This window comes from Loxodonta africana, chromosome 22 (assembly GCF_030014295.1).
Source record: "Loxodonta africana isolate mLoxAfr1 chromosome 22, mLoxAfr1.hap2, whole genome shotgun sequence".
Lineage (NCBI taxonomy): Eukaryota > Metazoa > Chordata > Mammalia > Proboscidea > Elephantidae > Loxodonta > Loxodonta africana.
The window spans coordinates 15,149,353-15,161,876 of NC_087363.1; the positions used below are offsets into that span (position 1 = coordinate 15,149,353).

Sequence of the window (12,524 nt, forward strand, 5' to 3'; positions counted from 1 at the left end):
GGCTCCTAGCTCCTATAGTGGAGGGCAGTTCTTAGAAGTCGGCAACTGACACTCGCAGCTCTTGGAGATGGATGCAGTGGCCTGGTAAGGGGGGCCTGGGCTGGGCACCAGTGGGTCAGTAATAAAGTGTTTCATCAAACTCTTCACTTTCTGAGGAAGCTACTTGAGGGCAGGGACCAGGTCTCTCTGGTTTTCTAGTGGTGAACAAGTGCATAGTCACTGCCTAATACACATGGAGCAAATGAATTTCAAACTTCTTGCTACAACTGGGGCCTCAGTGAACTCAGAAGCTGTGATATGCTTGTAAGATGGAAGCTAAAAACTCTGAGTTATAAAATCAGAATTGTATTAAACATTAGTATACAACACCAGACATTGAAAAGAATTTGCCTGGTATATTTATTATTCATAATAAAGGGAACACATTTATAAGCGTGTTCCTGAGGTTTCCAACAGTCAAGTTAATGGACATTAACAACATAGCATCCATTATACATTTAAGGTGGATGAAATATCATTGATAGTGCCTTTATTTATGAGCCGTCTCTATTGTTCTATTTCAGTAAATGTAAAAATGTTTACGATTTTCACAGGTTTATTTTCAGCCTTGGTCCCTTAACCCTATTTTTTCTAAAAGGAGTTAAGTTTCACAAACTCCCATGGTGGTTTATATGAAATGAATTCTATAGTTAGATCTGACTGTAGTTTGTATGTGTCTGAAGATTTTCAGCTACTGTTCTAGTCATTGTGGGGAACCAGAGAGAAGTCATATAGTATTGATCTTGCCTTTAAGGAGCTTAAAGACTAATTGATGAGAAAAAGTGTACATAATTAACTGTAATACAAGGTAGAAAGTGTTACTACTGGGAAGGGAGATAAAGAAGTGTTACGGAAATGCAGAAAGTGGAGAACATAGGCAAAATGATGTAATAGGTAGTCTGTCTCTCTTTCATTTAATGGACCCCGATTTACAACACCCACTTTCAAGTGTTTACCTCCTTTGCAGCTAGCCATCCGGAATGTGTTGTTATTGTCTACAGCCATCTCCTCAATCACTTCCAATTAAAACTTTTCTGAACTAATTTTATTCCCTCAAGTCTCGACGAAGTATTAGAGGATAAGGAGATTTTAATGCATTTTCACTTTTTTGGACCCTTTAAACTGCATTTACTTTGTGCAGCTGGAGATTTTATGCTAAAAATGAGCTGAACAATATAATGATATAACTACTTCTCTGAAGCTACAAATAATGCTACGTATATTTGGTAAACAATTGTTTGTTACATGGATTTCTTTTCATATATATGTACTTTTTTCTTTTTCAGATAGGTGCCTTCTATTTAAACCTTGGAGGTGCTCCAGAGGGTCCTGCAGGCACAGGAAAAACCGAGACCACTAAGGACTTGGCTAAAGCTCTTGCTGTGCAGTGTGTGGTATTCAACTGTTCAGACGGGCTAGATTACCTAGCAATGGGAAAGGTAGGTAAATTGCTGGATCCCTAATATTCAACTTTACAAGCTTACTAGGGTTCTTGGATAAACTGACATCATGTTTAAGCATTATACAAATGTGAGTAACTTCCTAACCTTAGTTTTAGGAGTAAAGATACTGTTTTTATACCTGAGGCTTTTTATTAAACTTAACCTTTAATTTAGACTTAAAAGGCTAAATATTTGTTTTAAGAGATGATGCCCTTTCCTAAGAAAAATCACTTCCTTTTTTCTTGTCTTTAGTTTTTTAAAGGATTGGCTTCTTCTGGGGCTTGGGCTTGCTTTGATGAATTTAACAGAATTGAGTTGGAAGTGTTGTCGGTGGTAGCTCAACAGATCCTTTGCATTCAGAGAGCCATTCAGCAGAAGTTGGAAGTGTTCGTTTTTGAAGGGACAGAGCTTAAGCTCAATCCAAACTGTTTTGTAGCTATTACCATGAATCCTGGCTATGCGGGGCGTTCTGAATTGCCAGACAACCTTAAGGTAATATTTTTTAAGAGCGTAAATTTGTTAATCAAAAAACAACAGCTTAGTCCTTTCAAAATGTTACAGTTTTCTCCCAGGTATTTGTAATTTTCATTTTACCTATTCCATCTGTTGTGAGGTAAACCTCAGAACAATTTTTTAGATGTACAAAATAATTAAAGTGCATAGAATATTAAAATACTACTGAAAAATTACGGAGCTTATGAAAAGATGTATTTGGGGTATAAACTTGAATATCAGCATAGTATCCTTGGATGCTTATTCTCAGCTTTAGAAACAGCTTCCCTTATATAAATAATATATTTGGCTTATTGTATGTTTCAGGTTCTTTTTAGAACAGTGGCTATGATGGTTCCAAACTATGCCCTCATAGCAGAAATCTCCCTCTACTCCTATGGATTTCTGAATGCGAAACCTCTGTCTGTGAAGATAGTAATGACCTACAGGCTTTGCTCTGAGCAGCTGTCATCACAGTTTCATTACGACTACGGAATGCGAGCAGTAAAAGCAGTTTTGGTGGCTGCCGGAAACCTAAAACTGAAATATCCAAATGAAAATGAAGATATACTTGTGAGTAATAATTACTTGTGAAGGTTTCAGTAAAAACATAATTTCTAGAACTTCTCTTAAATATGGTTGATCCAAACCAAAAACCAAACCCAGTGCTGTCAAGTCGATTCGGACTCATAGCGACCCTATAGGACAAGGTAGAACTGCCCTACAGGGTTTCCAAGGAACGCCTGGCGGATTCGAACTGCCGACCCTTTGGTTAGCAGCCGTAGCACTTAACCACTAAACCACCAGGGTTTCCATATGGTTGATCAATGGTTGATCAGGAACTATAAATAGGTAATTGAGACGTTTGTTGCTCATTTATTTTAAAATGGCATTGAAATGATACTTTCTGGGATATATCATTCACTAGAATTTATATACATACAAGGACGTTTTTGGCTTGGTAAACACAGTATTGGCCTTTTAGTATAGGGATCCCACAGAGCAATGTAAAATAAGCTTTGACTTTTTAGGGGGGAGAATGTTAGCAATTAACTTATATTGCTTATTTTTTGGGTTATTTTAGCTTCTTCGATCAATTAAAGATGTAAATGAACCAAAGTTTCTATCTCATGATATACCCTTATTTAATGGAATAACTAGTGACTTATTTCCTGGTATTAAACTTCCTGAAGCTGATTATAACGTAAGTAAACTTGTGAGAATGACTTATTCTGCACGGTAAATTTATCTGATGACTCAGTAGTTTACAAAGTTTTATTAAATTATTCTGTTGGCCACTTTAATTAATGAGGATGAGTAAGTTAAAGTATGTGGTATTACATAATACCAGAGTCAACAAGACTTTCGGCAAAGATAATATTCCTTGTATGAGAAAAGGTATTTTATCTCCTATTTTATGATTTATAATACTTGCTAGTACGTATATTGTAATTCTTACAAGTGTATATTCCAGAAGGTAGAAAAGATGGCGGGCAGAAAGTGGAAAAACATTATATAATTAATATAAGGCTTTGTTTCTAAAATTTAAGTAATATGTGGACTCTTTTTTAAAAGAAACAAACAATGTAGATTTCCAATTTCACTTAAATTAGACATAATGATGCCTAAATATGTACACACATAAGTATAAGTATCTGCTGCTTATAGCTGTTATATAATATAAAACCAAAATAAATTTATAAATAACTACAAACAAAACAATCTCAATAAAATTCAGTTTAACAAAATCAGAGAGGTAGATGGTGTGTGACTGAAATGAAATTGCCGCTTTATGGCAATTTCCACAGTAAAATGTGCAGTGAAGATTTTTTTGAGTTCAGCATGCGTAAAATACCTTTTGTCTTGTGATGATTCAATTATTCTACCTCTTTTCTCTATCGATATTACTGCAAAATATTCTTTGTTTCAGCTGTTGTGTAATTAAGGCATCATTTACTTTTTAAAAAAATTTTGTTGTTGCTGAGAATATGCACAGCAAAACATGCACCAACTCAGCCATTTCTACATGTACAATTCAGTTACACTGATTACATTCTTAGAATTGTGCATCCATTCTTATCCTCCTATTCTGAGTTGTTCCTTCCCTATTACATAAACTCACTGCCCCCTAAATTCCTATCTTATCTTTCAAATTGCTGTTGTCACTTTGATCCCATATGGATAGCTTTTAAAAGAGCAAAGTGCTCAAGGCAGACATTGTTTACTCGTTAAGCTAGACTGTTTTAAGGAGAACTTCAGAGGTTTTTTGGTTTAAGTTTTAAAGATTATCTCCAGGCAATAGTTTTAGGGGTTTATCCAGCCTCCATAGCTCCAGAAAGTCTGGATTTCATGAGAATTTGAAATTCTGCTCTATATTTCCCCCTTTGATCATTATTCTTATAAGGAATCTTTGATCAAAATGTTCAGTAATGGTACCTGGGCACCATCCAGTTCTTAAGGTCTCATGGCAAAGGAGGCAGTTGTTCATGGCGGCAATTAGCTACAAATTCCATCTCCTTCTCCTATTTCTGACTCTCCTTCTTCCCCTGTTGCTCCAGGTGAATAGAGACCAATTGTTGTGCCTTAGATGGCCACTTGCAAATTTTTAAGACCCCAGGCACATCATTTACTTTTTAGCCTACCTTTTTTTTTTTAGTCTCAAATTCAAAGACTAATACATCTTGTGGCAGTACCAGGTTAACGCGATTATCAAGGTTTTAGGATATACTAATATGATTTGGAAACCCTGGTGGCATAGTAGTTAAGTGCTACGGCTGCTAACCAAAGGGTTGGCAGTTTGAATCCACCAGGCGCTCCTTGGAAACTCTATGGGGCAGTTCTACTCTGTGCTATAGGGTCGCTATGAATCGGAATTGACTTGACGGCACTGTTTTTTTTTGTTTTTTAATATGATTAAAAAAAAATCAATATGAAATTTTAGCATTCTCTTGGAGAACTCTTGGACTCCCATGAATATAGCAATGGCTCTGGTAATCATAAATTCCAGTTTGAAAAAACATATTAAATATACCATCTTGCTTTAATATGTCCTGTATTCCTTTGTTCTTCTTTACTGGCTTCTTTTGGATTTCAAGTAATTTTTATTACTCCATTTTATCTTTTCTATTGGCTTTTTAGTGGTCACTCCACAGATCATAATATACATCTTTGACTTATTACAATTTACCTTGAATTGGTATTCTACCATTTCATAGGATAAGAATCTTAAATTGTGTGATTACATTATCCACCCACCCCTGCCTATTGTGCTATTGTTGTCTTATATTTTACTTCTGCATATGTTATGAACTCCACAATACATTGTTATTTTTGCATTAGTTATTAGTATTGGAAAATAAGTAATAGTCTTTTATATTTATCCTTTCCAGTACATTTTATCCCTTCCAATAGATATGTGCTTTTATCTGGAATCTTGTCCTTTCAACACAAAGAACTTCCTTTAGTATTTCTTTTCGGGGGTGGGGGGTGAGGGGAGGTTTGCTGGCAACAAATTCCCTCAACTTGTTTGTCTGAAATGTCTTTATTTCACTTTTATTATTTTTAAATATTTATTTTCAGTGGCAATATGCAAAACTAAGCATACATCCATTCACAATTTCTACATGAACAGTTGAATAACATTGGTTATATCACATTGTGTCAGTATTCTCACTTTCTTTACCTGTATTGTTTCATCACCATTAATTTAGACTCTCTACCTTTTTAGTTCTCATCTATGTTTTAGAATAACTGTTGTCAGATTAAGCTCATATAGATAATTCTTTTTAAGAGCGCTGTGCTTAAGGCAAAGATTTTTTATTGATTGGGGTAAACTGTTGTTTAGTTTAACAATGCTTCATTGGATTTTTTTTTTTTTCATGGGGTAGTTTTGGTTCAAGGTTTAAAGATTATTTGCAGGCATTATTTTGGGGAATTCCCCTAGTTTCAATAGATTCAGTAAGTCAATTTCCATATGAATCTGTTCCACATTTTTCCTTTTTTTGACCAGGATCCATCTGTGGGTCCTTGATCAAAATGTTCAGTAATGGTAGCCAGACACCATCCATTTCTTTTGGTCTCATGGTAATGAAGGTAGTAGTTTATAGAGGCAATTAAACCTGCAGTCCATCTTCCCCTCTGATTCCTGGGTCTCCTTCATCCTCTGCTGTTCCAATTAAATAGACACCAATTGTATCTTGCATGACCGCTAATAGGCTTTTAAGACCCCAGGCACTACTCACTGAGATACAAGGTAGAGCAGAAATTCTAAAAATGACATCAGGTCAATTGACTAGATAGACTCATGAGTCATGACCCTAAACTTTCGCCAAGAAAACTAATTCCATGAAGTGTTCATTGTACCTAAGTAATATCAACAGGGGCAGCCTTTAAAAAAAAAAAAAATCTCTGCCTCCATAGTTGTAAAATTATATAAAACACTTTGTCATTTTGACCCCCCTGCTTTTTTTTTCCTGGTATACAGCTTAATGGTAACATCTACATTAGTCTGGTTGTGTAACCATTGCTCTTAGTCAATGCCAATTTTCTCAACACTATAGACAAAAATTCACTATTTCCCAGTCAGTGATTTTCCCTCCTCCTCCCTGCCCTTGGTAACCACTAGTAACCATTGGTCTCTGTGTAATTACCTATTCTTGACATTTTATATAAGTGAGACCGTACAGGATTTGCCCTTCAGTGATTGACTTATTTTGCTCAGCATAATGTTATCAAGGTTCATCCATGTTGTAGCATGTATCAAGACTTCATTTTTCTTTAAGGCTGAGTAGTATTCCATTTTATGTATGTACGCCATTTTGTTCATACATTCATCTGTTGATGGGAGCTTGGGTTGTTGCCACCTTTTTGCTATTTTCACCTTTATTTTTGAATAATATTTTCACTGGATATAGGATTCTAGGTTGGCAGCGTCTCCCTCCTTTCTCCTCCCTCCCCAGCATTTTAAAGATGTTATTCCATTGACTCCTGTCTTTCAGTATTGTGCTTAGAAGTCAGGCATACTTATGTTCCCTTGAATATAATCTCCCCCCCCACTCCGGGCTGTTTCTATTTTCTCTTTTACTTGATTTTGAGCAGTCTGACTATGTGCTTAGTATTGTTTTGTTTTCTATTTATCCTGCTTGGGATTTACTGTGCTTCTTGAAGCTGTGGGTTGATGTCTTTCTCTGGTTTGTAAAAATTCTCAGTAATTGTCTTTAAAATATTTCTTCTGTCTAATTTTCTCTCTTCTTTCTTTCTGGGACTTCAATTACATGTATGTTAGACAATTTGATATTGCTTCACATGTCTTTTAAGCATTGTTTTTCATTATTTTCTTTCTGTGCTTTAGTTTGGATACTTTTTATTGATCTGTCTTCAAGATTATGATCCGCTCTTTGGCTTTGTCCAGTCTGTCGATAAGCCCATCCAATGAATTCTTAATTTAGGTATTTTGTCTTTCAGTTGTAGCATGTCGAATTTGGTTCTTTTTAGAGATTCCGTTTTCTTGCCAAAATTCTTCATCTTTTTACCTATCTTTCCATCTTATTGTCTATTCAATATATTTATAAAATTCATTTTAAAAGTTCCTTTCTACTAATTATAACATCTGGGTTAAATGCCCTTAGAGTGAGAATTACCCTGCTGTATTATAGGCTCCTCCTTTTAGCAGGATTTTGGCATCTAAGCATCCTGAGACTAAAGAGATCTCTTTCTTTCTCTTCTTTCCAGCTAAGCCCTTGGTCTCCTGTATTTCCACACACTTAGCAAAAGCATGGGCAGTGGGAAAAAGTCGCTTTGCATTTGAGACTTCCCAGATTCTAATCTGTCACACAAGCCCACACGACCATTACAATTTCTCATTTTTTTTTATTCTAGCAGAGTCCCTCTGCCTATAGCATGCCCATTCTAATGTTCATCCTTGTTCAGACTTGGCTGAAAGCAACTGCTGATTTGTGCTTACTCAGGAAAGGCTCACACCTCTCTGGAATTTAGTTCCTTTAGACTTATTTGCATCCAAAGCTCTCCTATACCTTTAAATTTTTTAGGATTTTTTTTTTTTTAGATTCTCTGTTTATTTCTAGTTACTGCAGTGTGTGGAATTGTCTGCACATCCTTCTATGTCCTAAACAAAAGTGGAATTCTGGGAAACATTATTAAAAGGAGTTATTTTCATGTAGCATATGGCAATGCTGTGATGCTATTATGATCATTAAAAATTTATAATGGAGAGTACTAATATTTAGAAAGTATTTTAACTGTATTCATTCTTTTTAATTAAAAAAAAATTAAAACTTTAAGAAATAATTTATCAGTATAAGAAGATACAATTTTCTTATTTTTAAATGAAAAGCCTATACTTATAAGACATGTATGATTTAATTCATGTTAACTTTTTATGGAAATGGATTCTATTTTTTTATTTCAGGACTTTTTGGAATGTGCTCATGAAGCCTGCAAGGCACATAATCTTCAACCTGTTAAATTTTTTCTTGATAAAATGATTCAGACATATGAAATGATGATTGTTAGACATGGGTAAGATTATAGATTACCATTTTCTCCCATATTTAGATGTTATTTTTCATTTGAACTATTAAAACAACTACGATTTATGAACCAAAAAACTCATCAGACTTTGTATGCTAAGTAGGCTAGGAAGCAAACAACCCCTGGTCCCAGTAACTTAAAAAGACAAAGGTTTACTCCTCTCTCATGCTAGATGTCCAGCAAGGTTTGGTAAGGAGTGCTTATACAGGAACCTGGCACTAATGACCACCATAATTTGCCTTTTTGGTCATCAGATATGTTATTCACTCTCCTTCATGCCCATGAAATACACTCTTCTTTTGCACGGAGAGAGACAACCAAAAAGCTCCAGTCAACCAATGAAATGCTCAAAGTTCAGGACCTGTGGGTAATACGTGGTAGTCTTTGTATCAGATTTGAAACTTGTTGCTCTTGACCCAGAGACTTAAAAACCAGAAAGACAAAGTACCTACCCTCCACATACCCATTATATAATAGCAGAACAGGATAGGATTACTAGAGCCAACATTTTCATTCAGAAATTGAAGAATAGGAGACATAGCCAACAGTGGTCTGTAGCAATTCTTAAATCCAGCTTGACATGTGAGGACCTCAGTTCCAGAGATGAATTGACCCTGAAACTAATGCACTTTAAACCTCAAGATCTCTCACTTGTGGAGTTGCCTCCAAGGGGCCGTAAGCGTTTGTATACATAATTTATTGTGTAGGGTGTCATTAAAGTGGCTATGGACATTTTATATTCAGAATTTTATAATATTTTTTTTCTTAGAGAGACCCCCCAAAACTGCATAAACCTAAAGCCCAAAAAAATCTCTATCTACTTGTACTTGATTTTGCTTAATGGGAGGGCCTTTCTTGTTAATTGTTCTCCCTGGATCTCGGTTCAACCTCCTGAGAGGTTTTTCTATTCCATTATCTTCCCTGGCCTCATGTGAAGTAGGCAAAAGAAAAAATGTTGTGCTGGGGAGCTGGGAAATGTTTTCAGCCTGCCTCTTGCCTATAGAAAGTTGGAACCCCAATGGCCCTGGTTTTTTAAAGAGGCAGAGTTTAAAAAAAATTTTTTTGTTGGGTAAATTTTCAAACATATACAAAGATAGAGAGAATAATACAATCACCCCTTATATACCCGATCTCCAAGGGTCATTTTAAGTCTTCAACATTCACATACGTTTTAGTTCATATTCATGGTTTCTTTGTCAGTAAATTCTCTCAAAAGCATAATCAGCTTAAATACCTAGGAATAACCATGGTTACATAACAAAAAGAACTGAAAGACCTTTACACTAAAAACTATAAAACACTGCTTAAAGAAATTAAAGATCATCTAAATAAATAGAAAGACATCCTGTATTCATGGATTGGAGGACATAATGTTGTTAAGGTATCAGTTCTACCCAAAGTGATTTATGTATACAACGTAGTTTCCATTAAAATTCCAACAGCCCTTTTAGCAGAAATGAAAAAACTGATCCTCAAATTCATATGGAATTTCAAGGGGCCCTGAATAACCCAAACAATCTTGGAAAAAAAAAAAAAAACCAACAAAGTAGGAAGTCTCACACTTCCTGATTTCAAAACATACTGTAAAGCTACAGTAACCAAAACGGTCTGGTACCAATGGAATAGAATTGAGAATCTAGGAATAAATCCATCATTTATGGCCAACTGATTTTCTATATGGGCACTAAGTCCATCCCATGGAGAAAGAATAACCACTTCGACAAATGGTGCTGGGACAACTAGATCTCCAAATGTACAGTGATGAAGTTGGAGCCATATCTCACACCATATACAAAAATTAATTCCAAATGGATCAAAGACCTAAACATAAGAGCTAAAACTATAAAACTCTCACGAGAAAACATAGGGGTAAAACTTCAAGACCTTCTTTTAGGCGATGAGTTCTTAGATACAACAACAGAAGCATGAACAACGAGAGAAAATAGACAAACTGGACTTTATCAAAATTAAAAACCTCTGTGCATCAGGGACTTTATCAAGAAAGTGAGAAGGCAACCTGGAGAATGGGAGAAAATATTTGGAAACCATGTATCGTCAGATAAGGGTTCAATATCAAGGATATATAAAGAGCTTTTACAGCTTAACATCAAAAAGACTAACAACCCAATTAAAAAATGAGCAAAAGACTTGAGTAGAATTTCACCAAAGAAGATATACAAATGGCCAACAAGCATGTGAAAAGACACTCAATCTCATGAGTCATTAGGGAAATCAAATCAAAACCACAGTGAGATACCACTTCACACCCACTGAGATGGCTGTTTAAAAAAAAGGAAAATAAATGTTGATGAGGGTGTTGAGAAATTGGAAAGCTCTACATTGCTGGTAGGAGTATAAAATGGTGCAGCCCCTATGCAGTTTGGCATTTCTTCAAAAAGTTAAGTATAGACTTACCATATGACCTACCAGTTCCACTCCTAGGTATGTACTTAAAAGAATCAAAATCAGCAACTCAAACAGACACATGTACACCAGTGTTCTTTGCAGTGTGATTCGCAATGGTCAGAAGGTGGAAACAACTCAAGTGTTCATTAGCAGATGAATGGATAGACAAAATGTGGTGTATACATGCAATGAAATCTTATTCAGCTATAAAGAGAGAGTTCTGATACATATCACCACATGGATAAACCTTGAAAACATTATGCTAAGTGAAATAAACCAGACACAAAAAGGCAAATATTGTGTCATCCCACTTTTATGAAATATCTAGAATAATTGTAAATCCACCGAGACAAAAGAAGATTAGTTGTTACTGGGGGCTGGGGGAGGGGGCAAATGGGGAGTATTTAAAAGAAAAAAAAAGGGCAGCATCGTTGGGATCTTTTTTCATACACAATACAGTGTTTCCTTGGTCAGTTATTCCAATGGAAGCCTTTAGTCAAATAGGCACTATCTCTGCTAGGAAGTAATACTCATCATTTCTGCTTATTACTCATTGGTTGGAGTTAGTCACATGGTCCCTGCACAAGAGAGCCAGGCACCCTACTGTATGCCAGAAGAGAGGAGAACCAGAAATACTTGGCTCTAAGAGCAAGTGAAGACTTTAGGAAAGGTAATCCTTCCCACTCCTCTCCTTAGGAGGCCCCAAGTCTCAGTTTTTTATTTTAAGAGTGTACACGTTAAGTTTTCATTGTCATTTGGAGACTTTTTATTATATTCACTTCTGTAGATAATGACATATTGTGGACAATCTGATTTAGAGATCAACCAGTTCAGAAGTTAAATGTATTTTCCATGTATCTGAGAAAAATTCATATAGTTAAAAAAATTATGTGTAGTAATTACCACAGGGTAAAGTTTGATATAGCAGTATATGCGGCAAATAATTGATCATTTCTCAGAATCTTATTGTATAATTACTTTTTTCCCATTGATAGTTTTATGTTAGTAGGTGAGCCTTTTGCTGCTAAGACTAAGGTTCTGCATGTGCTGGCTGATACTCTAAGTCTTATGAATGAGCGGGGCTATGGAGAGGAAGAAAAGGTTATTTATAGGACTGTGAACCCCAAATCCATTACTATGGGCCAGCTTTTTGGACAGTTTGATCCAGTGTCTCATGAGGTAATCTACAATTTCAACATTCTCAACTTTTATTTACAGTGTACATTAAACCAAGAAATTTGAAGTCTTTTCATATTTTCGATACTAAATTCAGTTTTATGAAGGGAGCTTTCCAACTCTTCCTTTTTTCCCTTTAGTGGACTGATGGTATTGTGGCTAACACCTTCAGAGAATTTGCCTTATCAGAAACACCTGACCGGAAGTGGGTGGTATTTGATGGTCCCATTGACACTTTGTGGATAGAGAGCATGAACACGGTACTGGATGATAATAAAAAGGTAAACCATCATGATTAAAAGTAAAGCAGATGCAGGAATGTTTAAGCAGTGTTATGTGCTCAACAACTAATCAACTGGGACTACGTATTTAAAATAAAGGATGCAGCAAGTTGAATAGTTTTAGAAATGATTTATCTTT

General features: G+C 35.6%; 1 protein-coding gene across 1 annotated transcript in view; it reads left to right on the forward strand.

The window, feature by feature from the left end:
* DNAH12 (dynein axonemal heavy chain 12) overlaps nucleotides 1-12,524 on the forward strand; it is a 212,477-nt gene that overhangs the window by 75,098 nt on the left and 124,855 nt on the right. The window contains exons 26-32 of the mRNA XM_064274342.1: nucleotides 1,326-1,478; nucleotides 1,734-1,973; nucleotides 2,301-2,546; nucleotides 3,058-3,177; nucleotides 8,401-8,510; nucleotides 11,924-12,107; nucleotides 12,245-12,385. Coding sequence (XP_064130412.1) covers nucleotides 1,326-1,478; nucleotides 1,734-1,973; nucleotides 2,301-2,546; nucleotides 3,058-3,177; nucleotides 8,401-8,510; nucleotides 11,924-12,107; nucleotides 12,245-12,385 — 1,194 coding nt within the window. The remainder of the gene's footprint in view (nucleotides 1-1,325; nucleotides 1,479-1,733; nucleotides 1,974-2,300; nucleotides 2,547-3,057; nucleotides 3,178-8,400; nucleotides 8,511-11,923; nucleotides 12,108-12,244; nucleotides 12,386-12,524) is intronic.